The 21,598-nt window shown below is 46.8% G+C and overlaps 1 protein-coding gene across 1 annotated transcript; it reads right to left on the bottom strand.

The window, feature by feature from the left end:
* Window positions 1-1,263: 1,263 nt before the first annotated feature.
* LOC121046478 (apolipoprotein D-like) lies at window positions 1,264-10,624 on the bottom strand. The gene is made up of 5 exons (XM_040500733.1): window positions 10,499-10,624; window positions 6,031-6,161; window positions 3,607-3,692; window positions 3,423-3,515; window positions 1,264-1,388 (listed from the first exon to the last, which is right to left on the bottom strand). The coding sequence occupies exons 1-5, from the start codon at window positions 10,622-10,624 to the stop codon at window positions 1,264-1,266; spliced, it is 561 nt and encodes a 186-aa protein (XP_040356667.1).
* Window positions 10,625-21,598: the final 10,974 nt, after the last annotated feature.

Raw genomic sequence — 21,598 nt, 5'->3', positions numbered from 1 at the left:
TTTTATCTAGTTCTTTCGCGCTTTGGGGTCTTGCGGAAATCTGGAGAAACTGCAAGTATCTTTCTCCACGCGATGTTTACAACCAGGTACGAAACACCCTCCCATAGCGCGAGTCCCGCAAACAAACTTTGGGATTTCAATCGATCGCCTGAAGTGCTTTTTTCACGGGTGCATTGCGATATTTTAGCAGACGATCATCTCGATCGATGCCCGGACTTTCGATAAATCATATTTTGCATCGCACTCCACTATAAATTCTTATAAGTGTCTGAAACTCATTATATTTCAAACAAATGCAATATCAGAATATCGTCTTTATTCACACGATTCAGACGCCGGCGCCGGCTTGGCCGGAGGGCGTGTGGCAAACGGCTCACTACTGGATCTACTTGCATTCGTCGTCTGCTGCAGGCATCTTGAGGACCGGAAGTTGCAGTCGTAAACATTTCAGAAACAAGCGATTACCGGCACACTTCTGTTGCAACATTTATGACATTCAAGCTTTCTATACATGTGATTTTTAGAAGTTTAAATCCTACTCCTGATTTTTGAATGGTCGGGTTTTCGTAGCAAAACCTAGCCAGATGTATTTGTCCATAACAACGACCCTAGCAACGGTTTGTTTGGACCCATGACGTCACACTAACGGAGTCAATTGGCACGCTGCGCGCGTCGCAGCTGCCAGATAAAGCCATCTCCTCGTCTTGGTTACAAGCGGCGCCACCAGATGGCCCCTCGATACGCGACTAAGGGGAACCTGTCGAGAGCTCGGTTTCCCATGCTTCTCTATGGGAGACATACTAGTTTCTAAAGTAATATTTTGGTTGCGACACGTCATGTACAAATTAGCACTTGCGCTAGGCGTGTTGCTTCGACACTGCTTCGTCGTTAGCTCTAGTTTCGTGTCTCGACGGCGTCGATAACCGTTTTATGAACACGCCGAAGCGGAGACCTCTGACTCGGCGTTCAAGTCAGCTTTTGTCAAGGTCAGAGCAGACGCTCCGAGGGGAAAGAGCGCGTGCCCAGGTGCCTTTGGAACGAGTCACTTTTTGTCGTTGTTTTATTTACTTATTTTTTCATCAGTTCGTCTGCTCGGCGGAGACGCTGTTGGCTGAGTCTACTCGAGCGCGCGTCAGTAGGACTTTATCTGGTCGATCGCGTCTCAGCGTTCATCGTGTTGTATGTCTTCACCTATTGCATATGTCTTACACGGTTCTCCAGCATAACTCTCTTCACCCGACGTCGTGTGGGAGGTCACCACGATTACTTGCAGGGCGTCTTGCTGAACTGCTGTGGGTTGATGCCTGTCCACTGCTGAACGTAGCTGCGCATGTTGACCAGGTAGGTCTCGGTGGACGTGTGGTTGCGACACAGGATCCAGGCGTACTCTGCGATGTCACAAGAGAGTTTGAGCGGCAACACTCTTTTTAACATAGAATACGCTTTAAATATGACATTTTTTTTGGGGGGGGGGGGGTGGGGTGGGGGGGGGGGGGAGCTTGTTTTGGCTGTAGCTTTTGTTGTTTACCAAGTTTTGTTAAAATGAACCATAACCAAGCTCTAATTCAGCACTCTTCCGGGTTGCCAACGCACAAATAGAACCAACCAACCCAGGCCCGCATCGTTCCTAATGCAGACTTTGGTTCATGTTTGTTAGATTTTGTTTTTGTCACCTCTCCCCGCCGTCATCGGTGTTTGTGTTCAGCTTCATGATGCCCAGCCGGTTAATTTTTGTTCATGTCCACCGTTTCTGACCTTCAACTATCCCAAAGGTACAGCGTGTCTCGTCTCAAAGATTTATTTTTTTTACCTAAAAAATAAAGTAAATTACGCATCACCTAGTGCTCATTCTCCGTACTCCCAAATGCAAATGTAGAGGTCCGAAACATATGCCAAAATTTCAGAAGTAACCATTACCTCACTGAAAAGTGATAAGCTGTTTCTTAAAAATTTCAGTGGGAAAATGGAACCAGTTTTTGCCCGTTTTCGTTGACTGGAGCCATTATAATCTGTGCATTCGAGAGCTCCGTCTATTTTCTCATTAAAAATTTCAGGAAATCATTTATAACGTTTGAATAAGGAAACATTAGCTCTAAATCTTCGGCGTGTGGTTTACTCCGCCAGCGCTACATTGTGGCAAAGAATGAGCGTTCGGCAAAGCATACTTTATTTATGCGATGACAAAAAGAACCTGTAGATTTTTCTTTGGTACATCAGATGTGTTGGTTTTGTTCCGTTTTTTTTTTTTGCTGAAGAGAACGTGGTAATGGAATGTGGTGGCGGGCGGCCGTGTGCATAACCGGTGAAGGTTTGGTGGAAGACTAGCGTATAAAACGTTATGTCTGAATAAAATTAATTTTTCTGCATTTGGAACGTGCTATCTGTTTATAATGCACTTAATGCAAAGGTGCAAGCGAGATAAACAAGAATGACAATAATAATCCCTTGAGAAGAAGAACATGGGGGACAAAGGACAAACATAAATTTCCAAACACCGCTAGGTGACTGGTGCGCGACCGAAAAAATCCGCCTGTTCCTGGTAGCGAACCCGGGACCTTTCCATTTCCAGTGAAGAGCTTTACCGACAAAGCTAACCAGAGTTTAGACGTCAGTACAGCAAACGGTTTTTATCAGCTGCCTCCGGTCTAACACCAACAAGGGTGAACGGCTTGCATTTTAGGGTTATGATTATAATGCAATTAATGCAATGGTGCAAGCGAGCTGTACAATAATGACAATAATAATCCCGGGAGAAGGGGAACAAGAGGGACAAAGGACAGACAGAAGAGCGCGACCGAAAAATTCCGCCTGTTCTTAGTATCGAACCCGGAACCTCTCCATTTCTAGTCAGCTAACCAGAGGTTAGGCGTCAGTAGAGCAAACTAATGTTTTCGGTCGCACACCAGTCACCTATAGCTGTGTTTGGAGATCTCTGTTTGTCTTTTGTGCGCCTTGTTTCCTTTCTCCAGGGATTATTATTGTCATTCTTGTGCAGCTCGTTTACACCTTTTAATTAATTACATTATAATCATAACCATAAGATATGCAGGCCGTTCACCCTTGTTGGTGTTAGACTGGCGGCAGCTGATAAAACCCGTTTGCTCTACTGACGTCTAACCCCTAATTAGCTCAGGGGTTAGAGCGCTCCACTGGAAATGGAGAGGTGCCGGGTTTGGTACTATGACCAAGCGGATTTTTTCTGTCGCACATCAGTCACCTAGTTGTGTTTGGAGATTTCTCCTTGTCCTTTGTCCCCCTTGTTCCCCCTCTCCAGGGATTATTATTGTCCTGCTATGTGTGCCCATTTTTAGTCATCCGTTTGTTTGCGGTCTAAATTTTGTGTACATAAACCCGTTTTCTTCCACTCTCGTGAACATTCTACCAGAGGTGCACATTGCTCACACTTTTATCAAAACACATACTCGTGTGTAGCCAGAAGAGCTGTAGGCAGCGGTACACGATGGAGCAGTTTTCGTAGTCTGCGTAGAGAACCCAGAAGGGCCGCTGCTCCGGATCTGAAATGCAATCGCATTGACCTAAATACTAACCAAGTGTGGACACGGAATACGCGGAATGTGTATGGGGCGCCTGCCATGGGATGCTCACTTTGTGCCAGGAACCGCATGGTCATTTTGGCCGGTTCTGTCTGGTTAGTGATGGAGAGCTCGCCCAGCACACGGTTCAGGTGGCCACTGCGACAACGCAGTTCAGAGGGTAAACAGAAAATAACTGTTGTTGCTGGCACTGCGGTGCAAAGACCGCGTCTTGGACTCCTAGCTGCACTGAGCAGAGTCTTACACGATGAGTTTGGTCAGGAGGACGAGTCGGGCATGGTAATTTGAGCGGCGGTATACTTTGTTTCAGCTTAAGCCCAGACGCATGTACAGAAACATGATGAGCACCATGATGGTGCGCTTTTGACGCTGTCCCTGCTGACGCTGTGATGGTGCCATAAGCTCTTAGCTTTGGCCGCGTCTGAACCTAAGGCGAAACGAAGTATAGTATGTCTAGGATTGAGAGAATTTACAACTGTTCAATTAGAACAAACTGGACAGAGCGCTTCATAGTTCGATCTCCTCGATGATATAGTTCTGGACTTCGGCGGTGCTTTTCTTTCTAAGAAACGCTGCTTCGAGAAAGCTGACGTCACGTCATCAAAGAGCAAGTGTCATGCATCAGTTGCTGGGACAGCAGCATATGCCTATGTGGCGCGTAACTTTGTATCGAAAGCATCATATACGTTCACCGCTTGAGGCATCTTATTGTGAAGGATGTTCATCGTTCATGCAGACAATAGGCGTTATTTGTTTTGTTTTCTTTACAAATTTACTGCCGAAGAAGTCAGCATGTGCGGATGTTGGTAGAAAAACTCAGTTGGAAAACTGCCAGAGGAGCCTGATTTGAAGAAGTGCACTTCAAACCGTACTTCGAATTCGAACTATACACGATCAAAACGCAGTTAATTGGTTCTACCGCAGTGGTCACTTCGGGAATTTTACATTATACTTAGGGTTCAGCGTTTTCGGTTTCTATTTTTTCAAAATTCGGCGTACTTTTTTCGGTGTTTATCTTAAAGTTCGATTTTCGTTTTTTTTTCGGTGTATATTTTTCCCACAAACGTCTACCGGTGTTTTTCGGTAAATATTAAAAAACACCATCTGACACCGGATCAGATGATCCTTGTAACTGTGATATTTGTGATCACTCAAAGAATAACGGCACAGGTACATTGAAGAAACAAAACAAAAACAAAAAAACATCCACATATTATTTGACAAATGTGTGCAACTGTAAAGAAGAAGTCAGTGCCTAAAAAACATGGAACTTCACCTTTTGTACATCATGATTACGCGATATTATTATAGTAAACACAGATGTGCTTTCCCAAATTTTCCTCATTGGTCCATGCTCATTCTTTCCTGTTAATGACCCCGGGCTTCGAGAATGCCCTCTCAACGTTAACACTGGACACTTGCAGGCTGAGGAGATGAATCGCTGCCTGAGCCAAAATCGGCCAATCAACCAAATCTGACTACCAAAAGAGACACGGTGCGACCTTTTGAAGCACAAAATATTTCTTGTATTCACAAAACTCTGGCTGCAGATCTTGCATGAAGCGAAAAACCTTATACTAGCCCACACCCGAACTTTTTTTTTTAGGACCAGGAACTTGACACACTAAGCCCGATCCCAGAAAGGACACAGATGTCCTGCGAAGACCCAAGACCTATTTTGTTGCATGTTGAACTTCGGAAGAGGGAAATTACGAAGAGGTCACACAATATCGTACCTTGCAACGCCCTCTCTCCCCTTCCCCCTCCTTCACCCTCCAACCACCCACCTTCACCCTCCCCCCACCCAAAACTGACCATTTTCAGTTAAAACAGAATTTTAGAAAATGGATTCGGCGTACTTTTATCGGTTTAAACCGAAAACGCCGAACCTAAAGACTGACCTTTTTTAGTTAAAACAGAATTTTCGAAAATGGCTTCGGCGTACTTTTATTGGTTTTTATCGGTTTAAACCGAAAACTCCGAACCGTAATTATACTGAAACAAAGAAGAACAAAGTCATCTTACCTGCGTCTGCGAATTTAACTTTTGCTTACTCCCTTGTCTGAACTGCCAAGTAACCAACGAACTACAAGCGAACTAACTGAAACAGACTGACGGCAATGGGGGGCGCTGTAATTGAATCTGCGTTCCAGTGACTCGGTTCACGTTCCAGGGGCGAGATCCCAAACTGAGTTGTTCATAGTAGCGTGGGCATGTGCTGCTTGCGGAGCTACAATTCCTCTCTACTCCTCGGTATTTTAATAAGTTTTGAAAAACACCATGGCGACTTTTGCGAAATCTACAGCACCTAGCGGCTAGAACAGAAATCTGTAGCGGTAGGTGCGCTCGCCAGATTTCTGGAGCGAATCACATATTCACAGCACCCTGCGGTCTAAAGACCAAGCCGTGAAAGTAGGTTTAGAAACACGCGATGAAAAATCGCCGACAGTACAGAACGTTCAGGGCGGTCACTCACTTCGGGAGCACTGCGGTGTTTGCTGTAGAGAACTTCCCTTGGCCGTCGTAGTAGTACTCGGCAGCGACGCAGCTGAGACGGGGCAGCCCACGTCGATGCGTTCGTTCAACCTCGAACCACTTACCGGAGAACTGGGAAGATGACGCAGAACAATTCAGAGTTCTATAAAAACGCACATTATGATTGCACTCCGTCCATATTAAGATGAATCGCCGAAGACGGTACGAGCCAAGGAGCCAGCTAGGAATGGCGACGCGCGAAAGCACTCGGAGCGCTACATTGGCCGGATGGCACTGGTATTGGCTGTGCCCTATCTCAAGGCCGGTTCAGACACTTGCGATTGAGTGCGTTTGACTGCGTTGCGTCGAGAACCGAAAGCGAGTCATCGGCACATCTGTGTTTCGTATGATGCGTGGAATCCAATTCCAGGAATGATCTTGGCACGCGATATAAGCAGCATGGGATGTCAGGTTTCCCGCAGCCACAACGCAGCCGCAACGCAGTTAAGCGCAGTCAAATGCAACTGTCTGAACCAGGCTTCAGGGTGAGATAAGAAGGTGCCAGCACGTGCAGCATGCATGTTAAGGAAACTTAAGCAAGCTTCTATACTCGTATCTACCTCAAGAACCAAAGTAAAAATCAGTCCAGCTCCTCGTGGGAAGCTACGGATTTCCCCCATTGTGCGTTGAATTGAGGTATGTGGTAGATTAGATATATTAAATTAGCTTTATGCTATTTTATCAAGACGTACACGTTTCAAGTGCCCCTCCCCAAATTGTAACTTCCTTCCACAACCAAATAACGCGAGAATTACTTCGCGTAGTGCACGAATGATTTCGCAAAACTTTCTTTTTTCTTGATGTGACAAGGAGAACATAATTGCAAACGCTTGTTCACACACACAGATACAGGGCTGTGTCTATTTTACTAACGGGCTGTTAGCAAATATATCCGAGGTTTTCCACATCGGGTGTAAACAATGCGCCTGAGCGAAAACAAAAACAAAAACGAATTTGTGAGGAGTTAAGCGTCCGCGCGCGCGCCGCGTCAACAGCAGCGTTAAGGCTCTGTTATACTCCGACGTAACGCGTGCGCGCGTGCGAGCGCGTCACAGCGACGTCACGTCGGCGAAAACCCGACGCTCTATACTTCGGCGTCGTGGCGTAACCGGCTCGACCGGCGGCGTTCGACGCAGCCTGACCGCCTCGACGCCAAAATGGAGCATGCCGTATTCCGCGCCGGTCGCGCCAGCGACGCCGGACCGAGATGCACCACGCGCTGGCTCCCGGCAGCCCTCGCGGCGAATACGAGCAATATCAGACGACGGGAGCACCACTCCGTGTGGCGTCATGTTTGAAGAATCAAACGTCTCGGTCGTCGAGAAGCTGATTGAGGGAATTCGTCCTCACGCGAGTGTCTACGATTCGAGGAAGCTTGAGTACCGTAGAATGTGCGCTTGTCAAAGATGTACCGCATGTACATTCTTATTACATTGACCGCCTACGCTTGCGGTGCAGGCGGTGCACCAACAGTGCAAGCCCGAGTTTTCGTCGTGCAAGGTACGTGCACGCCATCGGTCGAACTCGGCGCTCAAGAAGCGCGAGAATTCTTGTCTGCTATTCGAAACGAAAAGGAACCGGAAATGGCGCACTCTCGCAGGAAATGCGCCCTCGTAGCCAGATTCTGCGCATGCGCCGCGCTGGCGGCCCACCGACGCGCGCCGCGGAAGTCGCAAGGGCCGCCGGAGTCTAGAGAGGACGAATTTTTGACGCGCGCGGCGTGACTGAGGTGACGTAGCCGACTTCGGTCAGCGTTTGCTTGCGCGCGCGTTACGTCGGAGTATAACAGAGCCTTTACCGGAGCAACGTGACGTCATCACCGCGTGTTGGTGTGTACACCCTTCCAGCGCCTATCTCCCAGACGAATAATTGCCGAGCCACGGGGCTGTGCACGCATGCGCGGCGTCTGATATATTGGGAGGAAGAGAGTTAGCGCGCAAGCCCACAACGCGTTCCGCGGTCCTATAGCCTAAAAAATGGCAGCGCGCAGAAGATGATTATTGGAATGGTGTGTATGCGGGGCGCAAGTCCGTCTGCTTCTGGCTCAGGGGTTGCGGTGACGTTAGAACGGGGAGCTCTGCTTGGCTCCGATTAGAAGGATAGTGGGTAGATCCTCAAGGCAGCTATAGCATTGAGGTTCACCCACTATCCTTCCAATCAGCTCTAATCAGAACTTGGCGTTCTGACGTCACTGAAAACTCCGCGCAAGAAGCAGACGGACTTGCGCTCCGCATAGAGTCCCTGCCACTTGAGGGTATGGCGAGTCCCCGAGCATCTCATTAGCGTCCCGCAGCCAATCAGATTGCGGCATTTGCAGATGAGAACAGGAAATAACCAACCGCGATGGTAAGAGCGCGAAAACAGTTAGCCGCACTCTTCGTCTCCTAAGCTGCCCTTGACTACAGATGCTCCGCGTGCAATGATGTACAGGAGGGGCAGAGCGTTGAGAGCAAGCAGACATTCCCAAAAGAGCTTGCGAATCCTCGTACCGGGAGAAGGAAGAAACTTGCCGATAAGGTGATGTACCAACACGGCTTCACGCTATGGTGGTCTGGCGCATGCTTGCTGAACCCATTAAATGCAGGATTAGCGGTGATTAAAGTTTACTCTCACGCCGCTGTGTGCGTTCATTTATGCGAAATCATCGAGCAATTGCCTGTTTGAGGGCAGACGAGGCCGGCTTCACTGTTGTTCTTTACATAGCGCATCCAAACCAAGTGGCTAAACCCCTCTCGGGAGTCACAACGGACCCTCTATTTAAGTACGCCCTACTTGTATGGCGTACAATTTTGACGCATAATAACGCAAAACCCCAGAGCAAAAGCTTAAAGAACAGGACGCAAAGAACCGATATAGGTTTCAACTTCTGAAAACAAAGGTGGAAATAAAAATTTCAGTTTAAACGCTCAGAGTTAACGATTGCGATAAACATGCAATCACCCCACGCCTGCGTACAGGGCTTAATAAGCTAACTTGTGCCACGAACTAAGAAATACTTGTTCACGTCGGGCGTGTCGAACCAACCCTGTATTGTTCACTGCTCCACTGAGCGATTGAAGACATTTTTTTTTGCGATGTGCCACGCTTGTTTAGCGGGTCCGACGTCACACCTCAGCTGTCGCTGTGTTTTATCCTTAGGGGTTGCGCGAGTGTTTACCAATTTTTTTTTTACACACGCGTGGATTCATAGACGCAACTTTCCAGCGCTTATCTTCGAGGCGAAAACGGGCTGGGTCACCAGCCCGCGAGGCGCATGCGCGGTGTCCAATACCAAACAGAAGAAAGCTACGCGGAGAGCAAGTCGTCTGCTTCTTTTGCAGGGGTTGCAGTGACGTCAGAAAGACGCCGAGCTCTGATTGGCTATGTTGTAGGAAGGATAGTGAGTAGACCTCAAAGCAAGCTGCCTTGAGGTCTACCCACTATCCTTCATTCAAAAGCAATCAAAGCTCGGCTTCTTTCTGACGTCACCACCACGCCTGCAAAAGAAGCAGACGAACTTACGTTCCGCATTGCGCATGCCCAGAACGCATCGAACAACCCAGTATAGGCAAATATGGCAGCGTGCGGCGAAGCGATAATTTGAAACGAACTGTAGGAACGTGGGCTGGGGCACAACACTGGCTTATTTTTTTATTTTCTTTTAGTTACTGGCAATTTAAGAAATGCAGAGCGTGCTGCATTTCTTAAATTGCCAGTGACTAAAAAAAGCTAGAAGCGTGTATTTCTGCTCACGCTTCTTGCTTTGTCCTTCGGCGTTCCAATCGGCTAGCGCTGCAATATCATTGGCTGTAGTTCAGTACTAAGACGCTGGAGAGTATGGTACACTCTACTCGTATGAAATAAGTAGAAGGTACGTCGGATAAGTGCTATTTCACGTTTGGAGAAGAAACAAAACAGATGATTACGCAAGCTTGATTATGCTGACAAAGACCGGTAAGTGCACAATGTGTGATAGGCCTTCCTGGGAAGAAGAGAAGGGCGTGGGAACGGCACCGCCTAGCGAAGATTCGCTCTCATTTTCTGACACGCGTGCCGTGAGAGTCGAGCGAGACGGTCGCTCATTTCATTTTTATATGAATAAAATGCTTCAACAACGCAGCTCACGTGCGCACATTCGCGCCAAGGATTTTGCTTTTGCACATTCTTAACTCGACCCCGTAGATAGCTCATTCGGCTAAGCACTGGTCTCACAACCTCAAAATGGTGAGTTTAAATCCTGCTGCGGTACTGAAGTCTTCTTACATGGTTCCCTACGGGCGTTACGCTCTTCGTTGTCGTTTTTTTTTTTTTATTTTTTTTTTGTTACAGCCGGCTGTTACAGCCACATTTTGCAGTGAAACGTTACAGAACTCTGATAAAACACATTCTGCTTTAAAAACAAATCAAAAACAAACAAAACGAATTCTTACCTTATTTGGGTCAAACTTGTCGAGCACCCTGACTAGGGGACACCCGCCAATCTCGGTTACCTGACACGAAACATGTGGTAAGAACGTAATTAAAGCTACAACAATGCTGCCCTTCATCGCGGCCATGACGAATTACTTTTGCTACGGTTATTCTTAGCAGGATCCACTCGTAGCTGTCTGCCTCACAAACACAGAGCGGCCTACAGCGGAATGTTAACGCCGCATTGAGCTCAACGATGAAGAAAAAAGAACAACACCCTGATAGGTTTTTTTTAGGTTTCGTAGTTCCTGTCCTAATATTGCAGGAACCATGGTTCGCTGTCTACCTGGGCGGATTTGGAGAGGAGGAGGACCGGGGGGGGGGGGGGGGCGGAACAAACAAACAGTCTAATGGGCGGAAACGTTGTTGCAACAACAGCGTGCGTTAAATGGGTCAATGATCCAAATGAGATAATTAGTGCCCAGGGCTCGCGTCCGTGGAGAGACCGGCTGGTCCGTTTCTGTGTCCTCGATGCTGTGGACAAGCTGCAATCGCCCGAAAAAGGTGATCATGACCCCCTATACCAGTACAAGTAACCGTAGTACGCGTAACTCAATAACGTGCTCTGTATAAGAATTACAGCTGTGAAGTTACAATGAAAAAATAAAAAGCAAAAAAAAAAAATACCAATGATGAAGACATGGGAAAAAGAACATAGTAGAACTATGATTGTTTTTTTATAGACAGTTCCTCTCTCTTTGCTTTTGCGATAGGGTCATTTCCCGTCAAACGATACAACACTCAAATTGTACCCTTACGGATTAAGTCTAAGAATTGTATGTGTTATTGGCGATGAAAATATACTTTTTCCAAAATATTTTTGTTGTAAAGTTTTTATTATTCAGCCGACACCATGAATTTTGCGTAAAAAAAAAAAAAAAAGGCCCCAAGGGGGAAACAAATTTTTTTCCAGAAAGGTTTCAAACGAGAAAGCGAAATGAACACCGTTTTTAGTAGGTGAATATATTCTGCTGAATTATCAAATACGCATGGCCAAGGATTTCTGATTGTTGTCAGGATGCAGATGCGTAAAAATGTACTAAAAGCCCCCAATATCTGACGTTTATTTTCACAAATACGCTATCATATAAGACTTAAAATTTGTGTGTTAGTACTAAGAGAAACAACGTGCACTGAAAACAATTTTCGATAAAATTGTTTTACTTCTTTTTCAAAATATTAAACATACAAAGCAAAATACTCAATAAAAAAAATAAAACACCTAAAGATGGTTGGCCTAAAACATATACTCAACGGTTATAAAAAGACTAGAATGCACACAACAAACGAGCAAAGTTCGAAAGAAGTAATATTTGTAAAAGCGAACAAAAATATTTTAACTGGGTCCATTGCCACTATTGAACGTATTGAAAAATACCCAGTTAAAAAAAGAGTGCTCGGTTTAAAAATACATATTTAACACTTATATGTAGCGCTAAAAAACAGGCAAACACAGTTCGAAAAAAAAATATGAATCTTTAAAAAAATTTACTTCCGTATTATTTTTAGCATTGAGCAGATTGCAAAACGCGTAGCTAGAAACAAACAAAAACAAACCAGAGGAAGAAGTGTTTAGTCTAAAAATTACAGGAGGACACTTAAGCTTCACTTTTAAGAGCGGAATGCGATAGGTAAAGATAAACCACGGCTCGTTCCTAAGGCGTGCAAACGTGTTTGCTTAACCTACAAAAAAAAAAAGAAAAAGAAAAAAAAGAAAGAAGTGTTTGCCTGTTCTAGTCTCTAGCGTGTCAAACTTGTCGAGTCAAACTTGTCGAGCACCCTGACTAAGGGACACCCGCCAAACTCGGTTACCTGACTTGAAACATGTGATAAGAACGTAATTAAAGCTACAACGAAAGCTACAACGAACGAAGGGTCGTGGGTCTGAATCGCGCACTCCTAAAATTCTTCAAATTTTTTCTTTAAGGCAAATGAATTACTTTATAAAGGTAAATGCTTTTAGACGCGCGCGAGGTCATGTGACTGTTACGTCATGACCTTATCGACCGATCAGGATTTTCGCGTTTTCTGGAACGCCCCCGAGGCAGGCGCGACACGAACTCCTGAACGCCAACGGGTCATTCGCGTCACTCCGGCTTCTCTGGAACGCCAGCGAGGCCGGCGCCCTACGGGCTCGATAAACCTTTGATGTTCAGCATTGCCCAGGAGCAGCAACACAAGAATGATCCAATTTCTACCACGCCATGTGCGCCCCAATAAATTTAGCGCCCTCTGTCGCAAGGACGTGGATTCCACCACTTAGCAGTGAAGAATAGAATTGCCCCTTCATAACACATCACTTGTCTTTTAAAACGAAAGCTGACGGGAGATGTGAGGTACGATGGCGTTCATCACTGACCTCGAAACTCCGAGGAGAAAAACGGGCGCGAATATTGCACATCTAGTTGCAGGCGAAATTCCAAGTACCCCTGTGCCTTCTCCCAGGTCGTAACTGCTTTCAGTTATTGGACGTAAAATATTGCTGCAAATGTCTAATGTTGCTCACATTCAACATTTCAAAAACATAATTACGAAAAAACGTAATTTTTCTTGAGACCCGATTTCTGTTATCCTTTGTGTTGTAAAACCATGTCAGGATTTCTAGGTCTCCAGTATTTCAAGTAAGGTTTTGGGCATCAAAGGCTTAACGCTATCGCGTTCAAAGTGCATGCTTAAAGGGGCCCTGCAAAAATATTTAAGCGTCTACCTTTTTCTGCGGTTTCCAGGTCTCTTAGATCTCGGGCAAGGCACTGGGCACGGAGAGAGTAATTAAATATCAGTGCGTCATATTTTATCCGGACGACGCGGAAACCTCCTCCACCTACAGGGGCGACCCGCGGTGCCGAAAGCGCGCGATATGTGGCGTGTTTGGTCCTGGGCTTACTACTGGTCAGAGCCGCTAAAAGCTTTTCTTTTTTTAGTCGAAATACAAAATATAAGTGGCGCGAACGGTTTCAAATATTTATAAAAGTAGTTTTTGTACAGTATTTTAAATCAGAAAAGAAACAACTGCAGTTTATAAAGTACGGAAACAAGAAATGACCCGTCGACCTACCCGCCACCAAGCGATGGAAAAGGCGGCGCATACCAGAAAGGGGTAGTGGGGTCAGGCACCGACGAACGGCGAGCGTAGAAAGGTCCCGGATGTACGCGGTGGCGCTGCAGTCGTATACGGGCTCGAGGATCTGACCGGTTCCGAGCGCTCCGAAGGCCTTCGGCGCAGGTTTTGTTTGCGATTTGGCCGTTTGGTGGTATGGAAGCGCGAAGTATCTCCCGTTCTGAACTGATCTTTACCCCGTGTTTGCTGTCGGTTGTGGCCAATGAAGTGTCATGCCGAATTAGTCTTTAATCGCGTAGCAAATGCAGTGCGAGCCGCCCTGGCCGCCCGCTTCATACAGCCTATCCAGAACATGCTTTAGTGGCGCCCTCCCGAGCCGTCGACACGGAGTGCGGCAGCCGTGAGCGCTCGCTGAGCTCACTACTCTTCCTCTACTTCACGGCCACTCAAGCCACGACCAACGACGTCATGAAGGAGGTTATTTTTTGCTCGCTTTTGTAATTTGATTTTCCTATACACCAACTCAACTCTCCTACGTCACGCCGCGGTGGTGGCGCGCCGGACGCACTTCCGGTCTGGGGCGGTGGGCAGAAGTCGCCGTGCCAGACATGCATTCCTGTGTTCCTTTGGAAGAAACGAGACAAAAAACCTGCCTTCTCGTCAAAATGCTGCGACGGGGGCTTTACTGGCTTTACCAAGAGAGTCTGGAAAGGTTTGAAGATCAGTTTTCATGTGTTTTTGCACCCTCCGTTCGTCCGAGAACGTGGATAGTAGCCGTGAAAAGGGCAAACTAGACGCTGTCGAACTACGATTGCGTGTGCGGGCCACAATTTGTGGTCGCCAGATGTATTTGCTTCGTTCCAACATGAACGAGAGAAAAAACCCAAGTTGTCCGGACCACCCACGGGTTGAGTGCGTCTTCAAATTCACACGGCCGCCTGATCGTTCGAACTTTCGTCTGCTCTTTCAAACTTGTCTGCTTTTTGTCGTCTGCTCGTTCAAACAAAGACTGCCCATAGATCAAACTTTGACCCGGTGATTGCAATAAGAAGTAATTTCAGGCCTCAAAAGGCTTAAGTAGGCTCGGTGTAAACAGTAGATACAAGATGTTAATTATTGGTACCGGTGGCCATCACCTACTTGTTACGCTTGGTCTGTTCCCGCTTCCGATTTTCAGTATCGACGTCGATCATCGCCGCTACCTTTTACACTTCTGCAGCACGAGCGACGTCGCGACCGAAAATAGCTACAAGAATCTCATCATGGTTTTGGCGTCGATTCTGCAGCGTTCATACGAATGAATAGCCGCACGTCAAATTATTTACGGAAACTTCAGTGGCGTAACGAGCCTTGATAATTTCGCTCAGGCGATTCAAGTGGTAAGACATTGCGATGAGATGAGGACGTAGAATCGACAACTCCAACGCGAAAAAGAGTATGCAGACTCACACAGACGCCGACAACTTGACATTCGAATGGTTTGTTGACGCGGGACGCGGTGCTTCTTGCCCGTACTCCATTGCGCGTCCGTTCGAACTGTCGTCTGCTCTTTCAAACTTGGCTGCTTTTTGTCGTCAGCTCGTTCAAACGACAGCGGCCCGTAAACCAAACGTTGACCCGGTAATTGCGATAAGAACTAAGTGCAGGCCTCAAAACACTTTTGAAGGTTGGTTGGGGTAAGTCGGCTAAGTGCAAACAGATACAAGAAGTTGTTGATCATTGTTACTAGTGGCCATCACCGACTTGTAATACCCGATTCTACTTGCGGTTTTCAGTATCGATGTCCACCATCTCAGCTACGGCCCACGCTTTTGCAGTCCGAGCGACGTCGCGACTGAAAATAGCGAGCAGAATCTCATCGTGGGAGTCAGGCTTTAGCGCCCATTCTGCGGCGTCCACGTGAAATGAATCGCCGCACGTCACATTATTCACGCAGAGTTTTGCCTCGATAGTTTTGCTGAAGCCGCTCAAGTTGTCAGACATTGTTAGGAGGACGTAGAATCAACAATTCCAACGCGAAAAAGAGCACGGGGACTCCCACCGACGCCAACAACAACGCAATTCAATGGTTTGTTTATGGGCGACGGCGGGCTTCTTGCCCACCATCCACCGCGCATGCGCGGCTCCGGTGGCGTCCGCTAGGGGCGCTCCGATTTGTTTGTAAACATGAGTTGGTGTATAACTATTAAAATAAAACGAACATCGAGCAAAGCATTTTTTTTTTAAGTTGCTACGTTTAGTGCGCTCAGGTTGGTTCAGATTAAAAACCAGTCAACAAGTTGTTGCAGGGCCCCTTTAACGGTTGTACGTAGTTCATAATTAAAAAAAAAAAAGTCTAAAAAGTGTTTTTTTTTTATTTGAGAAAATAATTCTTAGTTTTGGTCCATGTTCTTGCGTCTCGGCCCCTAGGCAGAGAAACGCATTATTGCATACGTTAGCAGACGATGCTACTGAACTTCAAAGCAGACAATGCCAGCTGTAGTAACTGACAGAACAAGAACAGAGAAGGTACCTTTACATTTCCAACAACGCATATAATTATTTTAGACCGAATCCATGTTGGTCGAATTTAGGCCTGAATCGTTTGGCGTAGAAGGATCCAATAATGTACCGTGTCTCGCGTAAAACCGCTCAAAACTTTCTATACAAAAATATAAATAAAAAATAAACAAACATTTCTTTTTATATCAAGAAATGATCAATTAAGCTTTCGAGAGATTGCTCTGACTTTTCGGGGTCATTGTTTTACTCACTGTACACTCTAAAAAAATTCTGTGCGTCTACTTTCAAACACAACACTAGGAGAACCAATCACCGCAACTTACGGAGGAAGCTCAGCGAATGACGATTCCGAAACATATTTTTAGACCAAAAAACGCACTCTGAGTTGTGACATTAACCATTGCAAGCGTGACGTTTTGCATTGCTTAATGTCACAATTCAGACTGCGTTGTTTGGTCTAAACATATGTTTCGGCATCGTCATTCGCTGAGCTGCCTCCGTAAGTTGTGGTGATTGGCTCTCCGAGTGTTGTGCGTGAAAGTAGACGCACAGAATTTTTTTAGAGTGTAGTCACTGCCAGTTTAAAAAACGCGGGGCGTCTCGAGCCTCGTGCATCTCATTATCGCTCAGCGGCCAATAAGAATGCGGCATTTGCCGATAAAAAACAACAACAACAAAAAAACTCGAGGTACATTAAAGCATTTTTTTATGAGTTGTGAATGCTAAAGCATGCAGTCCGTTCTTTTTATCGTCTGCTTGTCCGCTCCCTTTGTCGTCTGCTGCGTACTAGGGCGCGCGCGCTTCGGGATCTCGGAGGCCATGGCGCAGCGGCCAATGGGAGCCCCGTCGACGCGCGCCAGCCAATGGAACCGAAGGCGAATCGCTCCTATTGGGATCGCGGAAACTAGGAGCCGTTTTCGCGCTTCAAACTGATGACGTCATCTCGCTCCATGAGACATTTAATGCTTTCGCATTCAAACGCCCAACAAACAATCATGAGGCAAGCAGCGTGAATTAGCATAAGCAGCAACTCCCGGCGATTCTTAAACTGTCAAGGACTATAGGAAAAACAAACTGCGAGTTTGCTTTTTACACTGAAAGTAAAGGATTTTTTTTTACAGCGGAGCTGTTAAGGGCTAGTTTCCTCAGTATCGTGTCCGCGGGCAAACAAATGTCGACACAAAACTCTGGACAGTTACAGCCATCTATGAGCGACGGCGGCAACCAGATAACGGGCTTGCCGGTTGTCTGGATGCGGCCGTCGCTCATAGATGGCGGCAACCTTTCCAGCCTTTCCGCTCTGGCTTTCACCAGAGTGGAAATGCTGAATTTCTCTAGGCGTCATCCTAGAAGTCGTCCTTGAGGTCGTCCTAGACGTCGTTCTTGAGGTTGTCTTCGAGGTCATCCTAGAAGTCATCCTTGAGGTCGTCCTAGACGTCGTCCATGAGGTATTCCAGACGTCATCCTTGAGGTTGTCCTTGAGGTCGTCCTCGAGTTTGTCCTCGAGGTCGTCCTAGAAGTCATCTTTGAGGTCGTCCTAGACGTCGTCCATGAGGTCGTCCTAGACGTTATCCTTGAGGTCGTCCTAGGCGTCGTCCTCTAGGCGTCGTTCTTGAGATCGACCTAGAAGTCGTTCTTGAGGTCGTCCTAGACGTCGTCCATGAGGTATTCCAGACGTCATCCTTGAGGTTGTCCTTGAGGTCGTCCTCGAGGTCGTCCTCGAGGTCGTCCTAGAAGTCATCTTTGAGGTCGTCCTAGACGTCGTCCATGAGGTCGTCCTAGACGTTATCCTTGAGGTCGTCCTAGGCGTCGTCCTCTAGGCGTCGTTCTTGAGATCGACCTAGAAGTCGTTCTTGAGGTCGTCCTAGACGTCGTCCTTGAGGTAGTCCTAGAATCGTCCTAGACGTCTTCCTCTAGGCGTCGTACTTGACGTTGTTGAAGAAGTCGTCCTTAAGGTTGTCCGAGACGTCGTCCTCTAGGCATCGCCCAAGACGTGGTAAAGATAACAGCTTCGCTGATCCTCCATTTTCACGAGAAGTGGAAGGGCACTACGTTTGTTTTTAATTTCAAGGTGAATTAGGTTGTCTGTTTCGAATGCTCCGGCGCTTGGGCTTTCGCCTTCAAATCGTCTTAAAGGGACACTGACACCCCCCAAATTTTTTTCCTTTTTTGTCAGGCGATTTGTTATGGTGTCGGAATATTATCCAATTAATATTTTGCTAGAGAGTAACGTATTTTTCAATAAAGCCAAAAAACGCAACTGCTCGAAACCGAAACCGAAACCCCGCACCGCACGGAGAACTGGAGAGGATAGAGTGAGTGGCGGAAGTCACGTGGTTACCCGACAGTGAGGTTTTTTTTATTTTTTTTTCCGCACGTAGCAGACGAAATGCGTTCGTTCGCCGTGCGATTCCTTTGGAGTTATGTTTGTTTTGCTAGCTGTTCTGTACTTCAAGATAAGTTGTTTTGTACATTTAAGCGTTGGCAATTAGTAGTGAGTGCCCGAGTGCCGTGGTGTATTTCCGTGATCGGCTCCGAAAAGAATACCAATACGATGTTGCGTGAAAAGCTGCTTCACATGTCCTGCTTCCGAAAAAAAAGTAACATTGTGCGGCAAAGTCTGCACAAGTTTCCGAAAGATCAACGAGTCGGGATCAATGGCTGGCTGCGATTCCTGTAGAGCAGTTACGCGAAGCACGGAAAGCGGACGCGGGAGGGAAACATCTGCTGACCATCAATACACACCTGGGACTGTTTGAGTACCAGCGACTTCCTTTTGGAGTAGCAAGTACACCTGCCATTTTTCAACCGTTGATGGACCGTGTCCTGCAATTAATTGCACAGACGTGTTGTTACATCGATGACATCATCATCGCTGGCAGAGATATGGCAGAGTGCAGAAAAATCCTGAACTCTGTTCTACAAAGACTGTCCGAGTCTAACTTGACCCTCAGAAAGGAGAAGTGAAAGTTTTTTGCGGACTCAGTTGTGTACTTGGGACAACGAATTTCCGCACAAGGCATCCAGCCCACACAAAGCAAGGTCAAGGCAATCACGGAAGCGCCAGAACCTGCCAACTTGACGGAACTTAAGGCTTATCTCGGTAGGGGCTGACCTTCTTTGGAAAGTTTCTGTGCAATCTAGCTGACATGGCGTCGCCATTGTACGAGCTCCTGAAAAAAGGACATAACTGGAAATGGGACAGCAGCCGCAAGAAAGCCTTCCAAGCCACAAAATATCTGCTAGTCAACAGCTCAGTATCGGCATATAATGACGTAGACAAACCGATCGGGGTGGTTTGCGATGCATCAGCCTACGGTCTTGGAGCTTTTCTGTTCCACAAGACATCAGAGGGTGCGGAAGTGCCTATTGTCATTGCGTCGCGAACATTAACACCCGCGGAAAGAAAACTACGCTCAAGGAGAAAGAGAGGCCCTGGCTATCATATTTTGCCTCAAACATATCGCCGTTTTCTCTATGGAAGATTCTTCACAATATACACAGACCACCAGACTCTCTTTGGAATTCTGTCTCACGACAAGGCCACTCCAACCTTGGCCGCTGCTCGAATGCAACGATGGGCGTTGCTTCTGTCAGGCTACAACTACCGACTCTGTTATCGACGTGGCAAGGGCAACGAAGCAGCAAACGCACTCTCACGTCTTCCTTTGCCTAGGTTGTCGGAAGACGCAGAGAAAGAGTGTTTGGCGCTCTTCAATGCCACACCCATAACTGCCATGGAAGTAAGCAAAGCAACCTCGGTGGATAACTTGCCTAGCCGAGTACTGCACTTCACGCTGCAAGGGTGGCCAACGTCTGAACACGCGACAGAGCTGCAGCCATTTTATATTCGTAGAAGTGAACTCTCAGTAGAAGATGGTTGCCTGACATGGGGGCTGCGTGTCATAATACCGACAAAACTTCATAGGACACTCCTCTCCTTGTTACACGAAGAACACCCCGGCATGTGCCGCATGAAGATGCAAGTACGAGGATTCGTCTGGTGGCCGAATCTTGATAAAGACATCGCAGAGTGTGTTCGAGGCTGCAAGGGGTTTGCCAAGCTGCTCAGGCAGCCGCTCCGGTCGTACCTCTACATCCATGGGCATATCCACAACAAATCTGGCAATGCATCCACATTGACTTCGCAACCAAGAACGACGTCAACTTCTTGATTATCGTGGATGCTTATTCTAAGTGACTGGAAGCCATTCCAATGCGTTCCACGACCACCGCCAAGACACTGGAAAAACTCCACATTGTCCTTGCAAACTTCGGACTGCCGGAGGAAATTGTGAGTGAAAATGAGCCACAATTTTCATCTCATGAATTTGCGGAATTCATTAAACGAAATCTAATTAAACACATAAAAACGCCTCCTTACCATTCCGCTTCAAACGGAGTAGCCGAAAGGGTAGTCCAAACCACACAAAAAAAAAAAAGCGTTGCTGAAGCAAGTTCTTTATGGTCAGTTCACCAAGTCCATGCGAAGCTTACAAGAGAAGCTCTACGACTTCTTTATGGCTTACAGAAACACGCCATCAACGGTGACAAAACTATCTCCATCAGAACTCTTTCTGAAGAGGCAAGATGAACTTGCGCTTCGCATAATGAAAGGATCGGTTTATAATCATACTGGATATCTTTTTTAGATGGTGACACGAAGGATAGGAACCAGAAGCAAAAAACAACAACAACAAAGCCATTTGCCTACTTTCTGGTTGCTACCAAAGAGGGTGTAATGCGATAGTACGCGAAGTAATGCTTCGAGGCTTAGCAATATCACCTAGAGGACAAGGCACGCGGATGGCGTTATTGATAGTGGGTCCCCGACGCGCCCCAAGCGTCAAACATCATAAAGCTCGATGACGAGAGACGCCGCTAAGCGGGAGTCGCGTCCGTCTTGGTGCTCCCGCGTGCCCAGCGCTGCGTCGTTTCCGCAGCAATTCTTCCTGAATTGAATCGGCGTATAATTATCACTCTAGTTCAGGTTTTACTGGTGTGGTGAGAGAAAATTGAATTGGAGTATAACTCTGCACTAATTAAGTTTTCTCTCACTCAATTAACCGAGAAATTTCGAAGTAAAATATAGATAAAACCTCTGAACTTTTTTAACTGCAGAACCAACGAAGGATATCCGACACCTTCACAGCGGTCAACTGAGGATTAATACGGACCGCCTGGGGAAGGAAAGGGGGGGGGGGGGGGGCCTTTTCGATGGGTAAAAAGAAATCTCGGTTACACCGGCGCTTTCTCCGCAATAAAACTCTGCCATATTGCGGGCGGACTCGCCCGGAATTCGAACGCTCACCTGAGGATCCGTGGGCCGCCTCATCGCCTCAGAGCCACGGAGGCAGCCCGGAAGAAATGGAATTGGTCTAGAATTATATACCTAATTAAGCCGTGATGGACGGACTTTCGCAATTTGATGGTTTGGTACTCCGATAATGTTCGCATAAGAAAAAAAAAAGTAAAATAAATGCTGCGCCCATACCATTTT

The sequence above is a fragment of the Ixodes scapularis genome, unplaced genomic scaffold, assembly GCF_016920785.2.
Source record: "Ixodes scapularis isolate PalLabHiFi unplaced genomic scaffold, ASM1692078v2 PGA_scaffold11__112_contigs__length_91849675, whole genome shotgun sequence".
Taxonomy (NCBI): Eukaryota; Metazoa; Arthropoda; class Arachnida; order Ixodida; family Ixodidae; genus Ixodes; species Ixodes scapularis.
This window is presented reverse-complemented; position numbering and strand designations above follow the sequence as displayed.

What these genes read in the sequence shown, in the direction of transcription:
- LOC121046478 (XM_040500733.1), bottom strand. Translation starts at nt 10,624, where the DNA reads ATGGCCGCGATGAAGGGCAGCATTGTTGTAGCTTTAATTACGTTCTTA. An exon ending in AACACCGCAGTGCTCCCGAA is followed by an intron (nt 3,693 to 6,030) that starts GTGAGTGACCGC and finishes GCGTTGTCGCAG; the next exon opens with TGGCCACCTGAACCGTGTGC. An exon ending in GCTCTTCTGGCTACACACGA is followed by an intron (nt 1,389 to 3,422) that starts GTATGTGTTTTG and finishes GTGACATCGCAG; the next exon opens with AGTACGCCTGGATCCTGTGT.